Source organism: Heptranchias perlo, chromosome 4 (genome assembly GCF_035084215.1).
Source record: "Heptranchias perlo isolate sHepPer1 chromosome 4, sHepPer1.hap1, whole genome shotgun sequence".
NCBI classification, from domain to species: domain Eukaryota; kingdom Metazoa; phylum Chordata; class Chondrichthyes; order Hexanchiformes; family Hexanchidae; genus Heptranchias; species Heptranchias perlo.
The window spans coordinates 22133745-22161425 of record NC_090328.1 but is presented as its reverse complement, the minus strand read 5'-3'; the positions used below and the strand labels follow the sequence as shown (position 1 = coordinate 22161425).

General features: G+C 44.5%; 1 protein-coding gene across 3 annotated transcripts in view; it reads right to left on the bottom strand.

Moving 5' to 3' along the window:
• The window catches only part of LOC137320767 (solute carrier family 22 member 4-like), a 141419-nt gene that overhangs the window by 78240 nt on the left and 35498 nt on the right, over positions 1-27681 (bottom strand). For all 3 annotated transcript variants that reach the window (XR_010962645.1, XM_067982561.1, XM_067982560.1), the window contains exons 2-3: positions 27308-27411; positions 21553-21707 (exon numbers count right to left, since the gene is read on the bottom strand). Coding sequence is in view for 2 of the 3 variants with exons in the window: in XM_067982561.1 (XP_067838662.1) it covers positions 21553-21707; positions 27308-27411 (259 nt within the window). In the remaining variant the exon portion in view is untranslated. The remainder of the gene's footprint in view (positions 1-21552; positions 21708-27307; positions 27412-27681) is intronic.

Genomic DNA, 27681 nt, shown 5'->3' with positions numbered 1-27681 from the left:
GCTGGGGGAGGAGTGAAATAATGGCGCAAATGCAGGAATTAAAGGCCTGCAGTCACTTAAAATGCAAGCTGCAATGGAACAAAATGAAGAGCTGAAAATTTTTCAGAGCTTGATATTGAAATAGTATTAAATAAGCTATGACAAAGATGGAATGTCATTCTTTGGATGGGTGGCATAAAGCCAATGGATTGAGCTGTCTGTCATATGGAACAAAACGACAGTGACACGTCCGTGACCCTCCCCCAGGACAACCATCAGATGTAGGAAGAAGTTTAATGATCTTACAAGGACAGCAAAAGTAAGAGATTTGCCAGCCAAGTGCTTTGTGAGACGCTTAGAGGCACGGTATCACTCCTTGTCGTCATAGTGTTCAGTCGCTGCACTTTTAAACAAAAGTGCACTTTTTGTTTAATGTGGCCCTCAGGCGGCAGGAAGGTCTCAAGACCAGCTGCTCAACAGCAGTGGGCAGATATGGCAGAGTGGGTGAGCACCAGAAACCATGGATCTGGCTGCAATGCCACAAGAAGTTTAATGACCTGACCAGGGTTGCTAAGGTAAGACTCCTAATTCAGATCTTGCATTGCTCTGTGCTGGAGGTCATATCCTGCAGGGTTCTTGGCCATCTCACCCTCTTTCCCTTCACACTGAAATCCGACCCTCACACATTATGCGTGACAAAGAGCAGCTGCTTTCAGCCGCCACTCATCTGTCTCTGCTTCTCCTTGACACTAAATACTAACTCTTTTTCCTCTCAGGTTCATCACATGTAGAGCCCCCAGTGGTGAAAGAGCTGGAAGAGGGCAGAACCCATGAAGACACACCATCACTCGACCTTTACATAGCAAGAGCCAGTTCAGAGTCTGGCACTCAGTATAGTTTAGAGGAGAGACTAGACACGTCTTCACATGGAGACTCATCCCGCACAGTGCTCAGGAGCCTGGGCAGGTGGGTAGGACTGTGCAGGGAGCAATTCGCCAGAGGGAGAACTCAAATCCTAGCCCTGCAGCAGACGGCATAGATAAAGGCCATGAGGCCACAGCCTTCAGAAGCCGACTGATGGCTATACACTAGGATCTTCTAAGTGCACTGGTCTGCCTGCCAGCGAGCTTGCGCACAATGGTTACAGAGCATGGAGGGATCCAGCTCAAACTTTTGTTGGGTTTTCGCACAGAGCATCAAGATCATGCATTCAACTACGGAACAAGTGGTCAGCTCTATGAACACTGCAGTGGGGCCCCACAGAGGTGGAACCTCTGGTGACAGCTCTGACAGCTTTGCTGGGAGCTCAGATTGCAGCCATTGTGGCTTTGGGGACTAGCATCTCCTCAGGCTTTCAAACCATGAAGGAAAGCATGGATGGGAGTGTGGAAAGCATGGATAGGGGCTTCCAGAGTAACTGCCTGATGGCCAAATGGACAGTAAACTAACTAATGTTGCTGGTGTCACCTGTTGTAGTCCGAAAAGAGCCTGTGGTATAGAAGTTGAGGGCCACTGTTATCTTTACAGCCACTGGCAATGTCGTGTGTGCCTTGGTGTTTGGCTCCAATTCCTGCTGCAACAGGTGACAAAGGTCAGTGACTGACTGCCTGCTGAAGCTGAGCCTCCTCACACACTGCTCCTCTGTCTTGCTCAGGTATGACATTCTGTTCCGGAAGACACGCATCCTGTAAGGCCCCCTGAGCCCTTCCCTCCTTTGCCCACTTTTTTGTGCCTCCGCAGGTCTGTGCTGCCTTGCTTGCTGCTGCTGATGTTCCCCCTTGTGAGGCAGCCAGCAACATCCCTATATTTCTGAGTACTACTGCAGCCAATGTAGTAAAACAGTGCAGCTGCAGACAAAAGTCAGCTCTCCAACAGCTCTGTACTCTCAAAATCAGCCTACAACGACTATCCAGAGACTTACCTCAATGGAGGTGAGGATCCCTTTAACTAACACTGCTTCAGCCTGCTTCCTGACTATTCCAGCCATGTTTTGCTGGGCAGGCTTAAGAATGAGTGAATCCGACACTCCCAATTTCCCAAAGGGTTCTAAATTAGGGTTGCCATCTCTGGTCGGATAAATTCCTGGAGCATTGACCACGTGACATTTGCCCACCTGACATTTGCCCACTGCTTGCAAATATTATTACATTTACCTTAGTTGAGTGTTTCAGTACTCTAACATTCCTAAGATAACTGTGTCATAGTACACAAGATTTTTTTAAAAACTAGATGCACAATTTGGACAGAAATGTTTTGGAATCATGTTATGTTTACATTTATTGTGAGTGGCCAAGGAGTGGCAAACTACCCATATACATCAGCAACTCTGCATAAATTACAGAGAGCTACTTTGTTGTACCTGGCTGACTTACAATTATAACACATGGTATAAAATAAACTAGTTTTAGAATGTAAGAATGCGAAAGGGCTTTTTTTATACAGAACTCTGATACCTTAAATCCGGACTCAGCAAATGAATCGATTGTCAGTTGATTGAGAGGAGCTGCACCATTTGAAATGTTCTCTCCAGTTAGGGCAATGCCATGGAGGCAATTTTCGTTTGTCTCACAACCCATTTCTTTCCATCAACTTTTTACAGTGAGCAGAACAGAAAACACACGGTACGAGGTGGCTATTTAAAACTGACTCTAAATTAGACCCTCGCACAAAACATACTTCACAGATATGTTTATTAGACACACAGTGATCAATTTTGAGCACAGGGTTTTGGGCGCATACACCAATAGTCAGAACGGAATTGCATGACAAAGGCCCTTTTTCTCACATTTCTACAGTCAGAATAACAACTTCCATTACCAGCTACAAACTTGCAGGCTGCGACAGTTGAAATTGCCACCAGTGTAGGCTTGGAATTCCATCGTAGCTGGTCACAGAACCGCACTTCCGGCAAAGTTACTGCAGTGGGGTAGGACCAGCTACAAGGAAATTCCAGGCCATTTTCTGAAATCGGAGGTGGGGAACGGATGGGAGCCTGTCAACAGAAGACTGACAGCTGTATCTGCAGAGACTCCAACACCAGGGAGGCGGGTATAACGGCGGGAGCAGGACGCGGGAGGATGGGTACTGGAGTAGGCCATTCAGCACCACGAGCCTGTTCTGCTATCCAGTTAGATCATAGCTGATCTGTACCTCAACTCCATTTACTCACCTTTGCTTCTTATCCCTTGATACCCTTACCCAACTAAAATCAATCGAACTCAGTCTTGAAACTTTCGATTGATCCAGCATCCACAGCCTTTTATTGGGGTGGGGTGAGGAAGAGTTCCAGATTTCCACTGCCCTTTGGGTGAAAAAGTGCTTCCTGATTTACCAGTGATCTATACGGGTCCGAATGCTACATAACAGGAAGACCTTAAGTGTGTATATATATATATATATACACACACACATACATACATATAGAATTATTATGGAAGAGTGCGTGCACATTACTATAACAGTGAGTTTTATTACAAATGCATTGTATTCAAGTAAAGGGAATCTGCTGCCCAGATTTTTAAAAGTCACATTTACTCCTTATGGCCAGCTCTTGACTGTGGAGAGACAGGTCTAATTTATTTGTTCCTTAAACAACCTGTTCTTTTGGGGCCAAATCCCAGCATGGCTGCAATCTGCTGGTTGGTGGGGATGGGATCTTTGGTTGCAGACGGTCGGTTCTGATCCGAGCAGCCAGCCCTGCCCTGCCGCGCCTCCGATTGTTGTTGCTGGCAATTTTGTTGCCCCTGCTGCTGGCCAACACTCCTTTTCGGCTCCTCCTCCTCTTCCAGCAGCGCACAGCCACTGCCCCATTCAGCAGCGACCAGTTGCTCTGCTCCAGCTCAATATCTGTCACCGATTGTTTTCTCAAGTAACAGGAAAAGAGCTGCAGCTTTAAACAAACAGCCACTACCTCTGCGCTATCTATTACCCGTGGTCTCCTCACAGAGACAGAGCCTTACAATCTTCATCAGCAGATGGCTGCCCAGATTGCCTTCACCTTGTGTTTTTTTTCATTCGTTCATGGGATCTGGGCGTCGCTGGCAAGGCCAGCATTTATTGCCCATCCATAATTGCCCTTGAGAAGGTGGTGGTGAGCCGCCTTCTTGAACCGCTGCAGCCCGTGTGGTGAAGGTTCTCCCACAGTGCTGTTAGGTAGGGAGTTCCAGGATTTTGACCCAGCGACGATGAAGGAACGGATGGTGTGTGACTTGGAGAGGAACGTGCAGGTGGTTCCCATGTGCCTGCTGCCCTTGTCCTTCTAGGTGGTAGAGGTCGTGGGTTTGGGAAGTGCTGTCGAAGAAGCCTTGGTGAGTTGCTGCAGTGCATCCTGTGGATGGTACACACTGCAGCCACAGTGCACCGGTGGTGGAGGGAGTGAATGTTTAGGGTGGTGGATGGGGTGCCAATGAAGTGGGCTGCTTTGTCCTGGATGGTGTCAAGCTTCTTGAGTGTTGTTGGAGCTGCACTCATCCAGGCAAGTGGAGAGTATTCAATCACGCTCCTGACTTGTGCCTTGTAAATGGTGCAAAGGCTTTGGGGAGTCATGAGGTGAGTCACTTGCCGCAGAATACCGAGCCTCTGACCTACTCTTGTAACCACAGTATTTATGTAGCTGGTCCATTTCAGTTTCTGGTCAATGGTGACCCCCAGGATGTTGATGGTGGGGGATTCAGTGATGGTAATGCCATTGAATGTCAAGGGGAGGTGGTTAGACTCCCTCTTGTTGGAGATGGTTATTGCCTGGCACTTGTCTGGTGTAAATGTTACTTGCCACTTATGAGCCCAAGCCTGGATGTTGTTCAGGTCTTGCTGCATGCGGGCACGGCCTGCTTCATTATCTGAGGGGTTGCGAATGGAACTGAACACTGTGCAATCATCAGCGAACATCCCCATTTCTGACCTTATGATGGAGGGAAGGTCATTGATGAAGCAGCTGAAGATGGTTGGGCCCAGGACACTGCCCTGAGGAACTCCTGCAGCAATGTCCTGGGGCTGAGACGATTGGCCTCCAACAACCACTACCATCTTCCTTTGTGCTAGGTATGACTCCAGCCACTGGAGAGTTATTCCCCTGATTCCCATTGATTTCAATTTTATTAGGGCTCCTTGGTACCATAATCAGTCAAATGCTGCCTTGATGTCAAGGGCAGTTACTCTCACCTCACCTGCCATCTGCCATCTTGTACTTTTGAAGCCAGGACAATGATCTCAACTATAATTTGATAATCAGCAATCCAGTTTATGCTGAATTATGGTAATACACCGAACTGCTTTTATAATTTTGGTTGTTCAAATAGCTTTATGACCCTGTCTACAACTATTTATATCTCTTAATTATTTTTACACCTAGAGGGTCATTTTAACCTATCCTGCCCGGGAAACTGATGGGATTTGGTCCAATGCCTGTTTTTCACCTCGCTCGATTTTACTCTCCCTTGAAGTCAATGGAGCCTAAAATCAAGCTAAACAATTGCTCCACTGCGCCAGACAGGAAACAGTCAGAGGCATAAATTAAGGGCAATATCATTTTGATGGCAATCTGGAGGTCCTTCAAGACCTGCAGCAGATGGCACAGTTGTGTAACTGCCTCCGCCCTAGCAGAGTTTTATTAGCCTCAAGAGGCAGAGCTCTTCAGCCATTGCCAGATTACGAAGCCTGGACTCGTAAGTACAACGGGTGGCGTAGTGGTAAGTTCTGACAGTACGTCTTTGGTGCCTCCTCTAACAACCCATCTCTGCTGCTGCTCATCCTGAAGCTGGCGAGGTCCTTCTTTAAATGTGCAGATCTAGGTTCAATAATGTCAGGTAGGGTTTTTTAAACTTTTCTTGTGGGACCCGGAGGAGCAGTACTGTTATTTCCCAAGTAAGTATCTAACTTCTTTTTAAACTATGCAATTGATTCTATACGTATGACCTTCTGGGGCAGCGCATTCCGCATTCTGAACCCTCTGTGCAAAGGGCATTTTCTAGATTCGCTTTTAACCAGCTTAGCGCATCACATTTTCCAACTGCAAGCAACAAAGATCTCTTCCTTTCATGAAATAATGTTGTGGTGGATTCTACAGCTGACATTTTGTGGTCCTCAAGGCTTTTAAATTTTTTTAACAGTGTGGTTCTTTTTGGTTGTTAAATGGTATCCCATGATATCAGTGATGTCGGTTCCCTTTTCATTGTCATTATCCTCTGTGGTTTGGAATGTGCAGAATCTGGATAGATAAGAAAATGTGATTATGAATAAATGGCCTCAGACTGTGCATCTTCTGAGAAGTTTTTTTTTAAACTGCCACATTGAACCGTGTGTTATTCAAGCTATCATATTAGCTTAATAAATATTAATACTTTTAAACAGTGAAGGGCATGATGTTAAAAGTAGCATACCAGCATCAGTACTGATCTGATCAACTCCATGGAGAAAAGTTCTGCCACTCTCTCTTCTGCAGGTGTCCGGGTCTCAGCATCTGATACCTTCTCTACTGTTCTCAAGAGTCTTGGTAATTGAAAGCGATCTTCTTCACAATCTTCTAGACTTCATTGAACCTCTCGTTGTGGCATCCTGGAAGGTTTAATTATTGAGAGAGATCCCATTCAATCACCCCGCCACCTCTTCCCAAACCATTGTACGGGCTCTGAGTTTCATGGGATCATGGTGGTACGAGAAATGGAGATCTGCCTGCTCATATTCCATAAGTGTCTCTCTCTCAAATTTCTTAAGGCGGCACTTTGCTCATTCATTAAATGGTGATCTTACGACGTTAAACTGCTTAAAACGATTATTAATGAATTAATTTAGCATTCCTGATATACTAACCGTGAAAAATGGCATTCCAGCGATGAATAATTACTGCCAAAGTAGTCTCAATGCCCACAGGCATTTCTATTGTGATCTCTGATTTCACTTTGACAGAAAGAGGTTTGGTTTTAGAAATTTATGGGGTTTTACTGGAAAATAATTGCTTAATTTTTTTGCATTACAGGAGTAGAAAGTTTTACTGAGAATTAATATATTCTGTTTCTCTGTTTTTTAATACAAAATTACAGATGTGATATTCCAACTGCTGGTAACTTTCTGATAAGTTACCGCCATGTAGATAATTGCAGTTTAGATAAATCGGCTGGGTTGCTGAGTCACATCTTCCTGCCATCATTTACATGCAGTGGAGTAATAAAGGAACAGGGAGGAAATTCTAGGCCAGGGTGAAAAGATGGCAGTCGCCTCCCTATCTGATTATCTTGACTTTTCTCCACTATACTGCCCAATTTCAGCTTAGGCTTTCTAATCAAAAATCACTTTAATGTTATGGTTCACTACAGGATTCAAGAGATGAATTGGTTAGGGGGGGTACGATAATGTTGTGGTTATGTTACTGGACTAGTAATCCAAGTGGCCTGAATTAATAATCTAGAGAATTTGAATTCAAATCCCACCATGCCAGTTTGAGAATCTGAAAATACAAAACTGGTATCAGTAAAATTGAGCATGATGCTGTTTGGTTGTCTTAGAAACCCAACTGGGTTTAGGGTTTATGTCCTTTAGGGAAGAAAGCCTGCCACTCTTAACCTGGCTCCAGTCCCACACCAACATGATTTTGACTCTTAACTGCCCCCTGAAGTGGCCTAGCAAGCTCTCAGTTGTATCTAAGGATGGGCAATAAATGCCGGTTTCCTGATTTCACTCCAGAATTTTAAAAAACTAGGGACTAGGAATTAATGTCAGTGATATTAGTGGATCAGCACTTAATGCATTCATATGACAGTCCACTGTCCATTATTTTAAAGAGGCGTGAACCCATTTAATAGGTTAACATTTCTGTTAAAATAGTGGATAGAGGAATGTCATAGCGATGTGTTAAATGTGTTAACGGGGCTTATTGCCAACAATAGCATAAAATGTTAGAGATTAAGTTTATAGTACTTTAACGCTGTGGTACAAAAGAACTTGCATTTATATAACGTCTTCCATGTCCTCAGGATGTCTCAAAGCATTTAAAAGTCTATTAATTACTTTTATAGTCACTGCAAATGCAGCAGGCAATTTACACAATGGGGTCCCACCAGTAGTAGTTGAGATAAATGACCAGCTGATCTGTTTTATTTAAGGGATGAATGTTGGCTAAGACAGCAGGAGGAACACACTGCTCTTCTTCATACAGTGCCACTGTACTTTTTATATCCACGTGAATAGGCCCCAGTTTAACATCTCATCTGAAAGACAGCACCTCCACCAATGCAGCACTCCCTCACTACTGCACTGAAGTGTAATTCTCGATTACGTGCTTTGGTCTTCAGTGGGACTTGAACTAACAACCTTTCACTTCTGACACAAGAGTGCTACCACTTAACCAGACATGCAGACTCAAAAAAAAAAAGTTTCCAGTAAAATGCGTGGCCTCTACTATGTCTGCTTACCTGCTGCTCTCCTACCTCTGTCCTGGTTGCAGTTGAAGCAATTTTCACGGAATATATGTATCAAAATCCACTGCACTGTTGTAGATGTTGTCTTTCAGATGCATATATACCAATCGCCAGCATTTCATGCCGATAGTCAGCGTTTGAAGGGTCCGTCAGCATGTTAGTGTTTGGTGACAAAAATCAGCAGAGCCAGGCTCCTCTCTCTCCCAATTCTGCTCCTCCTGAGTCCAGTGGCTAATGCACCAGAACAGATCCCTATTTCTTCTCAATGCTGGGCTACAAAACCAGGCCTAACAAGTGTCAGTTGGAGTGAAACTCACAGATTTTACGATACAAATGTGCCCTTTTTTGATGTATCTCACTCTTAAAAGTAAACACAACTTTGTGTGTTTAATGTGTTCTCAATCTTTTTGATTGGAGGTCTCACTCCTGATATTTTTCCAATGTTGGTAGCTCTGTACAAAGCTACTGAAAATGATCCAGGAATTTTGTGCCTGGGCCTGATACCTTAATTACGTTCTGGAGTGAAAACTGCTGCTATCAGCTTCCCTTTGGGATTGTAAACATTGCACATTTAATCCATTCATAATAATCTACTTCCAGCCGGAGTTAAATTTTTGCCAAGTTCAAAACCAATGGGGCGGGACAGCTCAATGGAACCTCGAGGAACAGCACTTCATTTTTCGATTAGGCACTTTAAAACCTTCTGGACTCCACATTGATTTCAATAACTTCAAATCATAACCACTGCTCCCATTTTTTCAGAGAGCAGGTGCTGGTAATGGTTCTGATGTTGCCATTTACAGCTCCTCTAGACCCATCTTTTATTGATTTACTTGTCCCATTACCACCCTCCTTGTCTTGCACCATCATCCCCTTTGTCATTTAATCACTCCTGCCCTCCACCCTATCACAGACCTTCCCTTTTGTTCTTTCCCCCCCTCCCCCCGGCTTGTCTGCCTCTGTACTTGCTTAAAAACTGTTTAATCTTCAACTTCTTCCAGTTCTGACGAAAGGTCATTGACCTGAAACGTTAACTCTGTTTCTTTCTCTGCAGATGCTGCCTGACTTGCTGATTATTTCAAGCGTTTTCTGTTTTTACTCCAGATTTCCAGCATCTGCAGTATTTTGCTTTTGAGGACATGAAGTGAGGCAGGATCTTGGTTATTGATGTTTTCATTGCTACTGGTGAAAACTTATTGAAAACTTTAATAACTAATGTCATCCACATCGCAAAAACACAGAAGAAAATGTAACTATTGTTTTGATATACAGACTTATGAGCTCTTATTTTGTGAGGCTTCAAAGGTGATGAAATCGGGCATGCAGGCCCAGGTCTTTGATTCACAGCGCCAACCTTATTGTATTATGATAATTAGAATAGTTAGGTCCAATGTAGAATTTCATGTTCTGTGGGTGAGTTCCGCATTCAGCATTCACCCCACTGGCCTTCCCAGCTGAAGTTAAGAGGTAGATTTTCCATTGGGGATTTCTCGATCTTCCGTCATAACTTTGGCAGCAGATCCACGGAAACCCCGGAGAACCGCCGCAAATAGCATTTACGCCGTTTCTCCAGCGTTTCCACAGAGCTTCCGCTGAAGGCATGGCAGACGATCAGGAGAAACCCCCACGGAAATTAATGACATATATTCTCAAAACGAGCATTTTATAGCAAAAGTTCAGACAAAAGTTGTGTTTTTAAACAAGCATTGATGTTCAGTTGCATTTTCCGCCCTGCATTAGTTTTGTTTGCTGTGAGAGACACAATTTCTGCGTGAGAACGTTTTTTGCCCATAAGTCTTCCTCCCGGTATTGTTGCAGCAAAGTCCTGAGAATGCAAACTCCTTCGGGTGAGTTCTCATAGCACTCCATGATTTGCATTGGGAAGACAAGTTCGTGAAGGGACACAAAATGGAGGTCTGCTGACACCTGAGGTTATTTCCACCTTAACTAGTACCCAGGACCCACATTTATAGAACACAACATTCCTACCTGGACACATCAGAGGAGACCTGTCTTCATCACCTCCAGTTCACTAGAGAGGCTATCACTGAGCTATGTCATCTGCTCCAGGATCACCTGTCAACAACTTCTATCCACAGGGACATTCCTTCCATAGCTGTGAAGGTTACCACAGTATTAAGCTTCTATGCCAACAGATCTTTCCAAGCCACCACTGAGGACATCTGTCACATCAGCCAGTCTGCAATCCATAGGCGTATTGAGCAATTGGCAGATGTGATTTTTAGAAGGAACAATGGCTGCATCACTTTCCCTGTGGAAACGAGGTATTGGCTGGATAGCCTCACAACTTTCACCCAGGATTGCCAAGAATTCAAGGCGTAGCAGATAGTACACGCATCAACCCCAGTGCCTACATGAACAGAAAGGGCTACTATTCAAGTGAATATTCACTAAAACAAATTAATACAAGTAAATGACCTTTATTCAGGAACCAGCCAGGAAGCCTCCATTATGCAGCAGTCCAGGAGGCTTGCATTATTTGAAGGCTGAAACAGGCTGAAAGGAAAAGTAGGAAGACTTGGGGTTTTCTGGACACATACGTAGGAAGGTGCTCTGGGGAACATAAAAGGGTTCATCTTTGTATTCTGGGAACTCTTGTGACATGAAGGAATCACCATGAAGGGCGAGGGGCAAGTGTGGGCCGGTGGGTCGAGTGATAGGCTCAACCCACTTACTGACGTGAGACCCAGGCCATTTTAACTCTTAGGCCTCGTTTAAATATACTCACACCTGCCCAAACCCAGTGTCAATGACATCAGGCAGGTGGGAGTGAGGCGAGCGCAGCAGGAGGCCACGGCGGAAGACCCAGGTGAATGGTCCACATCAATCAGGTAAATAGTGGGGAAGGGGGGCGGGGTAGGCACTTGGGGCCCTAGATTTCCATGTAGGGCCCAGATGTGTACTCCTGTTCATCCTGGCCCACACGGAAACCTTTGTTAAAGAAAAATGACTTACCTTTTTGGCCCTTTTCTGGGCCTGCTACTCCTGGCAAGGCTGGCACCGAACGCCGAACTGCTGAGAATTAAAATATAGTCAGGGTATGATTAGGGTCATGAGACCTTGATTTTTGAATTTCAATGAGGTCTTTATCTGCTTGGTGTGAGAACCTCGCTGGTTGGCCAGAATGCACTTGTTAAAATGGCGCATCACCTGAGACCAACGAGGATCAGGTAAGTAAGTCGCTGAAAGCATTTTAAACCCCCGCACACCCTGCTCTCATTGTGGGTGGAAGGTTGAAATCAAGGCTACTTATCCTAATATCACCAGGTTTGTTTTTAATTAAGACTGGTGCCAGCTTCAACTAGGTTCTGAGCAAAACTATTTATCAATAGATTGACCAATAGTGGAAAAATCTCATGAGCTAGGACGATCTTTGAGTAGCTCTAATAACAGCAAGCTTGTCTTTTTTATTGTAATTTAAGTGTAGAGCAGAATAAAGAATTTTGATACTTATTTGGGAACATGTCCATTGTGAAACTAATCAAAATCCAGCAAGCTGGTTAGAAGGTTTTAAGTTGTACAAGGCCAGATCAAGGTTATCATAGTATCATAGTAGGTACTGCACAGGAGGAGGCCATTTGGTGCTGGCTCTTTGAAAGAGTTAGCCCCATTCCCCTGTTCTTTCCCCCTAGCTCTGTAAATTTTTTCCCTTCAAGTATTTATCCAATTCCCTTTTGAAAGTTACTATTGAATCTGCTTCCACCACCCTTTCAGGCAGTGCATTCCAGATCATTATAATTTGCTGCATAAAAAAACGTTTCCTCATGTCGCCTCTGGCTCGTTTGCCGATCACCTTAAATCTGTGTCCTCTGGTTACCGACACTTCTACCACTGGAAACAGTTTCTCCTTATTTACTCTATCAAAACTGTACATGATTTTGAACATCTCTATCAAATCTCCCCTTAACCTTCTCTGTTCTTCGAAAGTGTGGTGCCCAGAATTGAACATAGTATTCCAGCTGAGGCCTAATTAGTATTTTTTAAAGGTTTAGCATAACTTCCTTGCTTTAATGCTGTATGCCTCTGTTAATAAAACCCAGGATCCCATATGCTTTTTTAGCAGCCTTCTCAACTTGTCCTGCCACCTTTAAAGATTTGTGTATGTGCACCCCTAGGTGTCTCTGTTCCTGCACCCCCTTTAAAATTGTACCACTTCGTTTATATTGCCTCTCCTCATTCTTCCTACCAAAATGCATAATTTCATACTTCTCTCCGTTAAATTTCATCATCCATGTGTCTGCCCATTTCACCAGTCTGTCTATGTCCTCCTGAAAACTATTACTATCGTCCTCACTGTTTACTAAATTTCTGGTTTCATGTTATCTGCAAACTTTGAAATTATACCCTCCATACCCAAGTCCAGGTCATTAATATATATCAAAAAGAGCAGTGCTCCAAATACTGACACCTGGGGACACCACTGTATACTTTCCAATCAGAAAAACAAACATTCACCACTACACTCTGCTTTCTGTCCCTTAGCCAATTTTGTATCCACGCTGCCACTGTCCCTTTTATCTCATCGGCTTTAATTTTGCGAACAAGTCTATTATGTGGTACTTTATCAAAGGCCTTTTGAAAGTCCATATACACAAAATCAACCCCACTACCCTCATCAATCCTCTACGTTACTTCATCAAAGAATTCAATCAAGTTAGTCAAACACGATTTTCCTTTAACAAATCAGTGCCGACTTTTATTTATTGGCCCATACTCTCCAAATGCCAATTAATTTTGTCCCGAGTTATTGTCTCTAAAAGTTTCCAAACCATCAATGTTAGGGTGACTGGCCTGTAATTGTTGGGTTTATCCCTTTCTCCTTTTTTGAACAGGGGTGTGATATTTGTAAACCTCCAGTCCTCCCGCACCATCCCAGTATCTAAGGAGGATTGGAAGATTGTGGCCAGAGCCTCTGCAATTTCTACCTTTACTTCCCTCAGAAACCTCGGATGCATCCCATCTGGACTGGGTGACTTTTCTACTGCCAATCTTTTAAGTACCTCCTCTTTATCTATTTTTATCCTATCGATAATCGCTACTACTGCCTCCTTTACTGCTATAATGGCAGCATCCTCTTCTCGAGTGAACTATTCATTTAGTACCCCAGCCATGCCCCCTGCCTCCACAAGATGATCTCCTTTATTGTCCCTAATCGGTCCCACCCTTCTTTTCACTAACCTTTGACTATTTATATGTTTATAAAAGACTTTTGGGATCCCTTTTATGTTAGCCGCTAATCTGTTCTCAAACTCTCTCTTTGCCCTTCTTATTCCCTTTTTTAGATCTCCTCTGTATTTCTGTTTTCAGCCTGGTTCTCTACTGTATTATAAACCTTATATTCATCATAAGCCTCCTTTTTCTGTTTCATTTTAATCTCTATATCTTTAGTCAGCCAGGGAGCTCTAGCTTTGGATGCCCTTCCTTTCCCCCTCATAGGAAAGTGTCTACTCTGTACCCGAACCAAACTTGAAGACCTCCCATTGTTCAATTACTGTTCTGCATGCCAATGTTTGATTCCAATCGACCTGGCAAGATCCCTTTTCAACTCACTGATATTAGCTCTCCTCCAGTTTAGTATTTTCACGTTTGATTGTTCCTTGTTCTTTTCCTTTTTTTTAAAACTCGTTCATGGGATGTGGGCGCGCTGGCGAGGCCGGCATTTATTGCCCATCCATAATTGCCCTTGAGAAGGTGGTGGTGAGCCGCATTCTTGAACCACTGTAGTCCGTGTGATGAAGGTTCTCCCACAGTGCTGTTAGGAAGGGAGTTCCAGGATTTTGACCCAGTGACGATGAAGGAATGGCGATATATTTCCAAGTCGGGATGGTGTGTGACTTGGAGGGGGACGTGCAGGTGGTGTTGTTCCCATGTACCTACTGCTCTTGTCCTTCTAGGTGGTTGAGGTCGCGGGTTTGGGAGGTGCTGTCGAAGAAGCCTTGGCAAGTTGCTGCAGTACATCCTGTAGATGGTACACACTGCAGCTACTGTGTGCCGGTGGTGAAGGGAGTGAATGTTTAGGGTGGTGGATGGGGTGCCAATCAAGCGGGCTGCTTTGTCCTGGATGGTGTCGAGCTTCTTGAATGTTGTTGGAGCTGCACTCATCCAAGCAAGTGTAGAGTATTCCATCACACTCCTGACTTGTGCCTTGTAGATGGTAGAAAGGCTTTGGGGAGTCAGGAGGTGAGTCACTTGCCGCAGAACACCCAGCCTCTGACCTGCTCTTGTAGCCACAGTATTTATGTGGCTGGTCCAGTTAAGTTTCTGGTCAATGGTGACCCCCAGGATGTTGATGGTGGGGGATTCGGCGATGGTAATGCCGTTGAATGTCAACGGGAGGTGGTTAGACTCTCTCTTGTTGGAGATGGTCATCGCCTAGCACTTGTCTGGCGCGAATGTTACTTGCCACTTATGAGCCCAAGCCTGGATGTTGTCCAGGTCTTGCCTCATGCGGGCTCGGACTGCTTCATTATTTGAGGGGTTGCGAATGGAACTGAACACTGTGCAATCGTCAGCGAACATCCCCATTTCTGACCTTATGATGGAGGGAAGGTCATTGATGAAGCAGCTGAAGATGGTTGGGCCTAGGACACTGCCCTGAGGAACTCCTGCAGCAATGTCCTGGGGCTGAGATGATTGGCCTCCAACAACCACTACCATCTTCCTTTGTGCTAGGTATGACTCCAGCCACTGGAGAGTTTTCCCCCTGATTCCCATTGACTTCAATTTTACTCGGGCTCCTTGGTGCCACACTCGGTCAAATGCTGCCTTGATGTCATGGGCAGTTACTCTCACCTCACCTCTGGAATTCAGCTCTTTTGTCCATGTTTGGACCAAGGCTGTAATGAGGTCTGGAGCCGAGTGGTCCTGGTGGAACCCAAACTGAGCATCGGTGAGCAGGTTATTGGTGAGTAAGTGCCGCTTGATAGCACTGTCGACGACACCTTCCATCACTTTGCTGATGATTGAGAGTAGACTAATGGGACGGTAATTGGCTGGATTGGATTTGTCCTGCTTTTTGTGGACAGGACAAACCTGGGCAATTTTCCACATTGTCGGGTAGATGCCAGTGTTGTAGCTGTACTGGAATAGCTTGGCTAGAGGCGCAGCTAGTTCTGGAGCACAAGTCTTCAGCACTACAGCCGGGATGTTGTTGGGGCCCATAGCCTTTGCTGTATCCAGTGCACTCTGCCATTTCTTGATATCATGTGGAGTGAACCGAATTGGCTGAAGACTGGCTTCTGTGATGGTGGGGATATCGGGAGGAGGCAGAGATGGATCATCCACTCGGCACTTCTGGCTGAAGATGGTTGCAAACGCTTCAGCCTTGTCTTTTGCACTCACGTGCTGGACTCTGCCATCATTGAGGATGGGGATGTTTGCAGAGCCTCCTCCTCCCGTTAGTTGTTTAATTGTCCACCACCATTCACGACTGGATGTGGCAGGACTGCAGAGCTTTGATCTGATCCGTTGGTTGTGGAATCGCTTAGCTCTGTCTATAGCATGTTGCTTCCGCTGTTTAGCATGCATGTAGTCCTGAGTTGTAGCTTCACCAGGTTGGCACCTAATTTTTAGGTACGCCTGTTGCTGCTCTTGGCATGCTCTTCTACACTCCTCATTGAACCAGGGTTGATCCCCTGGCTTGTTGGTAATGGTAGATTGAGGAATATGCCGGGCCATGAGGTTACAGATTGTGCTGGAATACAATTCTGCTGCTGCTCATGGATGCCCAGTTTTGAGCTGCTAGATCTGTTCTGAATCTATCCCATTTAGCACGGTGGTAGTGCCACACAACACGTTGGATGGTGTCCTCAGTGTGAAGACGGGACTTCGTCTCCACGAGGACTGTGCGGTGGTCACTCCTACCAATACTGTCATGGACAGATGCATTTGCGACAGGTAGATTGGTGAGGACTCGGTCAAGTAAGTTTTTCCCTCGTGTTGGTTCGCTCACCACCTGCCGCAGGCCCAGTCTGGCAGCTATGTCCTTCAGGACTCGGCCAGCTCGGTCAGTAGTGGTGCTGTCGAGCCACTCTTGGTGATGAACATTGAAGTCCCCCACCCAGAGTACATTCTGTGCCCTTGCTACCCTCATTGCTTCCTCCAAGTGGTGTTCAACATGGAGGAGGACCAATTCATCAGCTGAGGGAGGACGGTAGGTGGTAATCAGCAGGAGGTTTCCTTGCCCATGTTTGACCTGATGCCATGAGATTTCATAACTATTCTAAACCTAATGATATTATGATCACTGTTCCCCAAATGCTCCCCCACTGAAACATGCTTCACCTGCCTCACTTCATTTCTCAGAACTAGATTAGATGTCTGGAGTTGGTTCTTTTCTCAGAGAAATGTGAACCTCTGGAACACGTTGTCGATTCGCTGAATTCCTTCAAGTGAGAGCTGGACCTGTTTCAGGCTGGGCCAGAGATCACCTTGTACAAAGGGTAGGTACTGCATAGAATCATCAGGGCTGGAGTGATCTCCTGGACTATTTTTGTTTGCCACGGAGTGGGTGGGGTGGTCGGAAAGGAACTTCCGAGATTTCTTTCCCCCAAATTGTCCTGGGTTTTTAAATCGGGTTTGTCACCTCTCCCAGGAGATCACATGGTTTTGGGTGGGGGGAGGATGTACATATTGGGGTATCACAATTGTGTGGAACAGGCTGTATCCATCCATCATTGTTCCTATGTAAGTCGCCATGAACTTTGGAAGCCAGTCTTCAAAAGGTTAGAAAATGTTAAGGGTGGAAGTTAGAAGGTTAAGAAAGGTTGCCTGAAGTGAACTGCAAAGTGTATCACAACTGTTAGGTTATAGCTTAAAACGCCGAGTATAGAGAGGTAAGTGTAATATAACCATACAACGAAATAAGGTACATGTAAGATTAGTTAAGCTGCGATGAGAAGAAGATAACCAAAGAATGAAGACAATGAACACGGATACTGACTCACCGCCTGTTGTTTCAAAGGTGAAGTCCAAGCAATCCAGAGGAAGGTAGACCTGCCCAATGCCACAGCAGCCAAACTACTATAAAGGATAAGGTTGTATATCTTATGTTCATGGCACAGAGGGGCAGCCTTGATTTTGGAAACTTAGCAGTGATTCTTTAAATATAGCATGTAAATTTAACCTTGCTGAGCAGTACTGTAATCTTGAACATAACTGTTACTAAGAAAAACCCAACTAATGCTGAGACATTGGGGTAGAAATTCATCGGCAGTAATGTAAAGCAGGCAGTATAAGTCGTACATATTCAAGTACTTTATGTAATACGCAATGCTTCGTTAATTACACTTCACAGTGTTGTGTTGTGTCCTGTTGCGATTGGTTTGGCTCCGTTAGCTAGCAATATAATTTGGATTGAGTTATGTGGGACAGTCCAAACAGAAACAAATTTAGGTATCTTATAAACCTTAATGATGATTCTAATCCAATTTTCCGATGTGCGTGTGTGTTGAGAAAGGGGTGGAAGAAGTGTCTTATATTCTTTAACTAATGTAGATGCAAATTACTTACTGGAATTAATTTCTTACATATTGTATGGGATTTAACAAAATATCTGCCCATGATGCAGCAATAACAGTAAAGGAGGAAGAGGATGTCGAAGAAGCAGAGATGTAGCGAGGGCAATTGGTGCAGCAAGCACTCGTCGATAACTGCTTCCAATAATGCATAGGTTTCCTACTGGGTCGACTATTAGAGATAATGGGGCAAATTTTCAACTTGCCACCCAGGCATAAAACTGGCCTTGGGGCTCGGAGGCCCACTATAGAAACTGCCTGATTTTCATTTCTATTGATTTCAATGATACAGTAATCTTCCACCGACAGCACGCTGCAATGATGCGAAAACTCTTCATTTTTCGCACATCCAGAATGGACGCTGTAGCTACTTTGCCAAGGGATGGGCATCCCATGTATTCTCTGGTGCATTATACTGTAATTAAGGAGTAATTATTAGTCCTGTGGCATAATTTCCCAATTACAGTATGGAATATACCATGAATGCAGGCAGTCTTTTGCCTTCCAGAAACAATGCCTTACATTGAATGTGGGTGTACATGTGTCAGACTACATCAAATGTCATGCACGCCACTTGTTCACAATTATTAGGTGTAAGTACTGAACCATAACAGCTATCACACAACGCCTAGCAATCTCATGTCTCCTGACAGCATTTCGTCTTCCAGACTGCGCCTTGGACTCCCTTTTGGATCAGAATTTGTTTACTTTAAGTTCCACTTTATTGCTTCCACAATAGTTGATTTTGCTTGTATCAGCTGTGTGTGATTCGCGAGGCTGCACCAACACAGACTCACAGGGTGCTGACTAATCACCCGGTTCTGTCACTCACCTGCCAGTTGAACTGTTTGGGACCGTAAACTTTCCACTTGCTCATTGGCTCCCCAGCGCTTATGAGGCTGCAAAATGATTTGCTCTTTGATTTAGCGTCCTGGGGCCTTGATCAAGGAATCATATCTTTCGATCATTTGAAACTACTTTTAGAAAATGATCTCTAAATAAAGGTGATTATCCAACTTCATTCTGCTGGTAATGAGCCTCTGCCACTACAAGCCCATATCAGAAAGTTGCACAGGTGGTGTGTACATTTCCAACTATTAATTGAATTGGTGGGAAAATCACACACAGGATATGACTGAATTGCTAATATGTGCTACCAGGGGGCAAGATTCCCTGCCTATAGTGTAAAGTCGAAAAATTGCCCCTAATATTCTTTCACGCACTTTATCATATGAGATTACATTTTTTTATCACTAATCACAACTTCAAGATTTTTATTTTAATCATTAGTTCTCTGATACTGTGGACTTTAGTTTTCTGTAACATTTTAAATTTCGCTCTATATGCTTCTGCTGTCAGGTCAAAAGCAGCAAGAATAGTTTGTTTTACTACATCATAATTGCGGGGGAGACCAAAACTAGGGGCCATAAATAGAAGATAGCCACGAATAAATCCAATAGGGAATTCAGGAGAAACTTTTTTACCCAGATAGTGGTTAGAATGTGGAACTCGTTACCACAAGGAGTAGTTGAGGTGAATACCATAGATACATTTAAGGGGAAACTAGATAAACACCACTCACAACAAAAAATTGATACTGAGCCAAGGAAGGAGACATTATTAAAGGTGCCAAAATCTTGGTCAAAGAGGTAGGTTTTAGTTAGATAATTGTTTTTTTTTACGGCATTGCAGCCATGTCCTTGATGCAATGTTCCTGGCATTCACATACACAGAAACATAGAAAATAGGAGGAGTAGGCCATTCAGCCCTTCGAGCCTGCTCCGCCATTCAATATGATCATGGCTGATCCTCCATCTCAATCCATATTCCTGCTCTCTCCCCATACCCCTTGATGCCTTCTGTGTCTAGAAATCTATCTATCTCCTTCTTAAATATATTCAGTGACTTGGTCTCCACAGCCTTCTGTGGTAGAGAATTCCACAGGTTCACCACCCACTGAGTGAAGAAATTTCTCCTCATCTCAGACCTAAATGTCCTACCCCATGTCCTGAGACTGTGACCCCTCGTTCTGGACCCACCAGCCAGGGGAAACAGCCTCCCTGCATCCAGTCTGTCTAGTCCTGTCAGAATTTTATGTTTCAATGAGATCCCCTCTCATTCTTCTAAACTCGAGTGAATACAGAACGAGTCGGCCCAATCTCTCCTCATATGACAGTCCTGCCATCCCAGGAATCAGTCTGGTGAACCTTCGCTGCATTCCCTCTATGGCAAGTATATCCTTTCTTAGGTAAGGAGACCAAAACTGCACACAGTATTCCAGGTGTGGTCTCACCAAGGCCCTGTATAACTGCAGTAAGACATCCTTGCTCCTGTATTCAAATCCTCTTGCAATGAAGGCCAACATACATTTGCCTTCCTAACTGCTTGCTGCACCTGCATGTTTGCTTTAAAATAAGCATTGCCAGAAATTCAGGCAGCAGTGGGATTCAAACCCACGCCTCCGCAGCAACTGGAGCCTAAATGCAGCGCCTTAGACCACTCGGCCATGCTATCAGTCAGCAATTTCTTCCCACCATCTACGAAGAAGATGCCTGGAGGGCTTCCTGCCCCCTGGAGGGAAGAGGATGTCCCTCCAGGGGGCAGGAAGGCCACTGTCTGCACCAAGGCCTCCAGTGCATCATCAGAGAACCTTGGTGTCCGTTCACTCTCTCCTTCAGCCATTTGTTCACAAAGTTGTTCCTGGGTGTCTGCAGCCAGAATGTCCTTCCACTTTAAGGGATGCTGGCTGCCTCTAAGTGGCGTAATAGACACCCAATATCCGTGTTCCCCGTATGCAGCTACAGAGTAGCGCCGGCTGCACACCTGGATCATTAAAATAAGCAGGCAGCGTAAATATTGTGTGTTGCCTGCATGCACTTTAACTGGGGTGTGCAGTGTGTGCCTCGACCCCTGAGTGTCTGATTCTGGGCACGAATGGATTTCTAGGCCAATGTGTATTTAAAGGAAGAAGATGCAATGGTATAGTTTAAACATTTATAGATGCTACCCTACTTCAGTAAATGTTAAAGTTTCACATCAGATCAAGCATGTGATTTAGAGATATTCGCGTAGTAAGTTTCAATTAGCCAATCACTTTGATGCAGGCAGGGAAAGTATAGAAGATGGCATTCTGTCAGCAGAGGCTGAATTACCGTGGGCTACTGATTTTAAACCTTAATGAAGTTGTTAATAAAGTTAATCATTTTTGATCTTGGATTATAAATAAGGTCAAAACAAGAACTTTACAAGATCCCTGGCTGAACTTTCCCATCTTAGACTGAAGACACTAAGGCCCTCCAATGGCCACCTTTGCTGAGATCTCAGCACGCAACATCAGATCTGCTTGGTCTATGTTTATGGGTCAGTACCACACAACATTGTGTACCCACTGAGCTCTTAGGGAAGAGATCTTTTTGAATATTCTTTTAAAAAAATATATATGCATGAAAAAAAACAATGAATCCTTTTGTAAAATGTATCCACAGTTCTACTTTCAACCATCACCGATGTAAAATGATAAATGTCCATTAAGAAATAAGGTTAATCAAGTTGTCCTAAAAACTCTGACCAATTATATGGTTTTGCAGCTGTTGGAATCGTACAATATAGTGTGAAAAAAATCTTACCTAGAACAAACGCAGCTACATAATTTGAGATATCTCCAAGGCCAACAAAAAAGCACAGTATGCAGAACACTTCCCATCTCCAAGAGACCACTTGAATGAAACTTAAGGTTGTCTGTATTATCATAGCTCCAAAGAGAACAATTCTTCTCCCATACCTTTGAAAAGCAAGAAAACATGAACATTTTAATTACTAATAGGGCATGTTTCATTTTAAACTTCTAATTACTTACTTTTATCGACTTCCCCCAACCCCTTCTTTGACAGTTGTACATAAACTTCTCTACCTTAAGTGGCCACAATTTGGCTATAGAATTATCCAGTAGTTTTTGAAGCTTCTGCTGCTTCTTGGATTTCCCAGGAAGAACAATAAATCAATGATATCTGCTCTGGTACAAAGAAAGATGAGATTGTATACTCCAACTTTATATAATGACCCTGGATGCTTTCAGCCTTGACTCAATGGGTAGCACTCTTACCTCTGAGTCAGAAGGTTGTGGGCTCAACCCCCACTCCAGGTATCTGAGCACAAATTCAAGGCTGACCATTCAGTGCAACACTGAAGGAGAGCTGCACTGTTGCAGGTGCCATTTTTCCGATGAAGAGGTTAAACCGAGGCCCCATTGGCTCTCTCAGGTGGACATAAAAGATCCCATGGAACTGTTCAAAGAAGAACCAAGGAAATGTCCTGGCCAACATTTGTCCCTCAACTAATATCACTAAGAAAACAGATTATGTGGTCATTATCTTCTTTGTGGAACCTTGCTGAGCGCAAATTGGCTGCTACATTTCCCTTCATTATAACAGTGACTACACTTCAAAAAGAACTTTATTGGCTGTGAAGAACTTTGGGACATCCCGAGATTTGAAAAGTGCTGTACAAATGCAAGTTCTTTCTTTATCCCATTACCGTTTTGACTTCATGATACATGACAACCATTAGCATTACAAATTTCAGCATTTTTGGGGCCAGTGTCAGTGTGTCAGTGCTTGGCGACAAAAATCAGTACTGACCGAACCTCTCTCCCCTCAGCACCACATCAAATGGAATCCTATTACCAAAGGAAGTGATCGCTGCTGCAAACTGTAGGCAGGTAGCGGACTAGCTACCCGTAGTTGTGAGTTCAAATCCCACCATGGCAGATAATGAAATTGAATTCAATAAATTTCCAGGCTCGTATCATAAAAAAATAACCAGGAAAGTTGCTGGATTGTCGTTTCACCAATGTCCACCAGGGGAGAGCCTACACATGACTGCAGTCCCACACTATGTGGTTGGCTCTTGAAGTTCACCGTTGTGGCCTAGCAAACTAGTCAGTTATAAAACAATTACCACATAAGAAGGCCCACCAGCAACTTCTCAGGCAATTGAAGGATGAGCAATAAATGCAACCTTGCCAGTGTCACCTACATCCAGAGGACTAGTTAAAGAAAAGTTGGAAATTTTCTTTGAGATCAGGAATTCCCACCTACAGTGTGCAGCGGCTGGAAACCCCTTTATTAGCAGCAGTACTCGGGTAAAAGCAGCGTGAGGGGAGAGGGGAAGGTGATGGAGTGGATTCAAATGAACAGGGCGAAAAGGATGGCAATGAATGAGGCAGGGAAGTGGGAGCAATGTTTGGCGATGAAGGGGATAGGGAAGGAGAAATGGATGGCAATAAAGTGGAGGGGAAGGGGGAAGTGAGGGGGAGATGGGAAAAGGGCAGAAGCTGAGAGATGAGAGAAGAATTTGGGAGAGGCATTTTGGGGTGATGGAGGAAGGAGAGCACCAATATTAACTGCGACAGCATGAACTTGGAGGTAAGGAATCTCGCTTTGAACTGGAAGAGTTGGGTGGGGGAAATATGCCACCTTAAACTAAAGGGGAGAAAATGCCAGCTTGAACTGGGGGAAGCAGAGCCCGCATGTACTGGGAAGGAAGTATGTTGAACTGAGAGAGGGTTTCAGGGGGAAAAGAGGGCCAGTTTGAATTGGTGATGGTGGAAGAACAATAGCAGCTTGCATTGAGGGGAGCAAGAATCGTGCCAGCTTCAAGCGGGTTGCAGAAGGAGATAAATGGGGAGGGGGATTGGAAGAAAAGTGTCAAGTTGAATTTAGGACAGAGGAAAAGACTACCAGGTTGAATTGAGGGGGAAGAGCAAGAATAGTGCCAGTCTAAACTGCAATGATTGGCGGAGGAGAGAATGGGGGGCGATTTTAACCCACCCTGCCTGGCGGGAACAGGGCAGCCACACAGTTAAAATTTGCCTCTGAAAACTTACCGCCCCAATTCTGCTCCATTCCTCCCCGACCGCCGCATTAACTGGGCCCTTTTAGGTGGCCGAGTCGGCTGTTTGACTCAGGTGAGAGCCACATTAATACATGCAAATCGAGGTTTCTACGAGGCCCTGTTCAGTGAAATCTATCAGGGAAGAAGCAGAGGCCCTAAAAGGCAAGTTTCAAACTTACGTTTGTGGGGTCACGAGGAGCAGGAGAGCTCCTACGTGTCCCATAAGGAAAGTCTGGACCTTTGCTGCCCCAGGGACCCACCCCCCTCCCCCACCCTCGAGACACTGCCGATCCCTGCCGCCACCCCACCCCCTCTCTGGAAAAGAATGGGCAGTTGGATGGGATACAGGATCTCGTAAGAACTGCATTAGGAGCAGTGGAATGCCATTGTGAACAGGGACTGGAGGTTATGGGGCAGAGTGGCTGTTGTGGTAACTCTTGAGAAGTGATTGTGTGGTCGGTCTGTTGAAATCCAAATGTCACTTTGTTTCTTCAGGTTAAAAAAAAATCTATCAATTGTGAAGTATAAAGGAGCTTAAAGTTAACTAAAATGCAATATTTTTAATGTAAAAGAAAATTGAAATTTTCCATGGGAGTATGCCGCAGACCCCTCAAGAAGTTCACCACATAAAGCAGGACAAATCCAATCCGGCCAATTACCGCCCCATCAGTCTACTCTCAATCATCAGCAAAGTGATGGAAGGTGTCATCGACAGTGCTATCAAGCAGCACTTACTCACCAATAACCTGCTCACCGATGCTCAGTTTGGGTTCCGTCAGGACCACTCGGCTCCAGACCTCATTACAGCCTTGGTCTGAACATGGACAAAAGAGCTGAATTCCAGAGGTGAGGTGAGAATGACTGCCCTTGACATCAAGTAGCATTTGACCGAGTGTGGCACCAAGGAGCCCTAGTAAAATTGAAGTCAATGGGAATCGGGGGAAAACTCTCCAGTGGCTGGAGTCATACCTAGCACAAAGAAAGATGGTAGTGGTTGTTGGAGGCCAATCATCTCAGCCCCAGAACATTGCTGCAGGAGTTCCTCAGGGCAGTGTCCTAGGCCCAACCATCTTCAGCTGCTTCATCAATGACCTTCCCTCCATCATAAGATCAGAAATGGGGATGTTCGCTGATGATTGCACAGTGTTCAGTTCCATTCGCAACCGCTCAAATAATGAAGCAGTTTGAGCCCACATGCAGCAAGACCTGGACAACATCCAGGCTTGGGCTCATAAGTGGCAAGTAACAATCGCGCCAGACAAATGCCAAGCAATGACCATCTCCAACAAGAGAGAGTCTAACTACCTCCCCTTGACGTTCAACGGCATTACCATCGCCGAATCCCCCATCATCAACATCCTGCGGGTCACCATTGACCAGAAACTTAACTGGACCAGCTATATAAATACTGTGGCTACGAGAGCAGATCAGAGGCTGGATATTCTGTGGCGAGTGACTCACCTCCTGACTCCCCAAAGCCTTTCCACCATCTACAAGGCACAAGTCAGGAGTGTGATGGAATACTCTCCACTTGCTTGGATGAGCGCAGCTCCAACAACACTCAAGAAGCTCGACACCATCCAAGATAAAGCAGCCCGCTTGATTGGCACCCCATCCACCACCCGAAACATTCACTCCCTTCACCACCGGCGCACAGTGGCTGCAGTATGTACAATCCACAGGATGCACTGCAACAACTCGCCAAGGCTTCTTCGACAGCACCTCCCAAACCCGCGACCTCTACCACCTAGAAGGACAAGAGCAGCAGGCACATGGGAACAACAGCACCTGCACGTTCCCCTCCAAGTCACACACCATCCCGACTTGGAAATATATCACCGTTATTTCATTGTCGCTGGGTCAAAATCCTGGAACTCCCTTCCTAACAGCACTGTGGGAGAACCGTCACCACATGGACTGCAGCGGTTCAAGAAGGCGGCTCACCACCACCTTCTCAAGGGCAATTAGGGATGGGCAATAATTGCCGGCCTCGCCATCGACGCCCACACCCCATGAATGAATTTAAAAAATATCGTGCCTTCAATATTTGGAATTCTCCCTACAAATATTCATGTATTTATGTATTTTTCCACCTCCAATACAAGAGCAGGAATGTTGTGTATACCTATAGCTTAAGCTACGATGTGTGTGTAAGTATTTGTTTTCACATATTATTGACTTATAATCAGAGCTGTTCTTGACTTGGCAGCTTTTTGGTGGGAGGGTGATTGTGTATGCTTTTTTGAAGCCGTTGGTCAGCTCACACCAGTGTTCCATGGTGACACATACGCTTCATAAATCATTAATCTTTCTTTGTTTAAATCTTTTAATTTTGTGTGATCCTGTGCTTTAGTTTCTGCCCTTTTGGCTTAAGGATCATGTTAAGTATGCTTAGATGCAGGAATTTGGATGCAAGTCTTCAATACTGTTTCCCATTAATGGGGCTGCGACTATAAATAGCCTTTCTACGCAGCAAGGTCCTGATCAAATGTTTCATTGTACTGAACAGTAATTCGATGAGAGTGTCAGCAGAGGAGGGACATATATCACTCTCCAACGATGGGCGTTGTTGGTAGTTTTCTTCCACATACATTGTAGGGTACCTAGGATCAAAAGCAGCAACATTCAGTTTCTTTCCACTCGCCAATGGAAAAAACAGGACTGGGTGCCCAGCAGCCTCACCAGTGCTGTAGGGAGAGTGGCAGCATGCAATGCATAGAGGCGTCACATTGCATGGTAGGCATTGTCATTAGAAAATAACTTTGTTCCTACAAGAGGCTCTCAGCAGGTAACAAGAATGAGGCTAGGAAGTAAAGACATTGATCAGTTAAAAGCTAAGACATTTTCTATCCTTTTAACCCAAAGTGGTATATACACAGTACAGGTAGACCAGGGATAAATTAGAGGTCAAAATGGAACCTACAAGGCAGACAGAAATGTCAATTGGATTTGTTAAAATGCTTTCAGATGCCATGCAATCTGAGTAGATCGAAGCCGAGATTGAAACGAAGGCCAGAGGTCAACGGTTGGAGTTACAGTCCAAGGTTGCAGCAGGATGTGGAGGCCAGAGGCCAAAATTGCAGCCAGACCCAGAAGTCAGGCAAGAGCATGACTGACGGCACAAATGCAAGAAAATACACAGGAGGTAAAACAAGCTCAAATCAATCCAAAAGATTTAAGATAGGGAATAGTGCACATTAGAGAAAAGTGCATGCACTGAATTGTGACCTGCAAATTAAAATCTTCCTTTGACTAGAAACCAGACTGCTGTTATCTGCTCTCAGAAACCTAGGACACCAGAATTTCACAAGTTGTCCTTTTGTTTCAGCACCAAAGAACAACAAGCCAAGAATTCCTGTCTACAGAGCCCTCCTTATGCAAACATGTATAATCGGCAGCATCTACAATCCCACGGTTTTGACTCTCATTATATTTACCTTTAGTTGGAATGTTTTCTCTTTAAACTGAATACAAGGATTGTAGCTGTACCTGTCTGAAATGTGTCCAGAGACAAACGCACCACTTGTCATCCCCAGAAAAATCATTGACATGGTAAAGGGTCCTTTCCAATTGTTCTCACAAACTAGATCCCACTGCAAGAAAGGCAAAATAAATAATTAAAAATCACTCAAATACAGAATCTCCTTTTGAAAAAGAATCACTTTTTAAAAAAACATTAAAATATGCTATAAAATTCTACTTGTCCACTTTTAACAATTTTTGTTTCCTTTTAACAGCATATACAAATTCACTCCTTTCCCCTAATTTTCCGTCCTTTCACCTATGGACCTTGCAGTATGTTGGGATGTCACTCTCCAGTATCAGTAGCCCTCTGGTATGTTACCCAAGTGGGCATTCTTCAT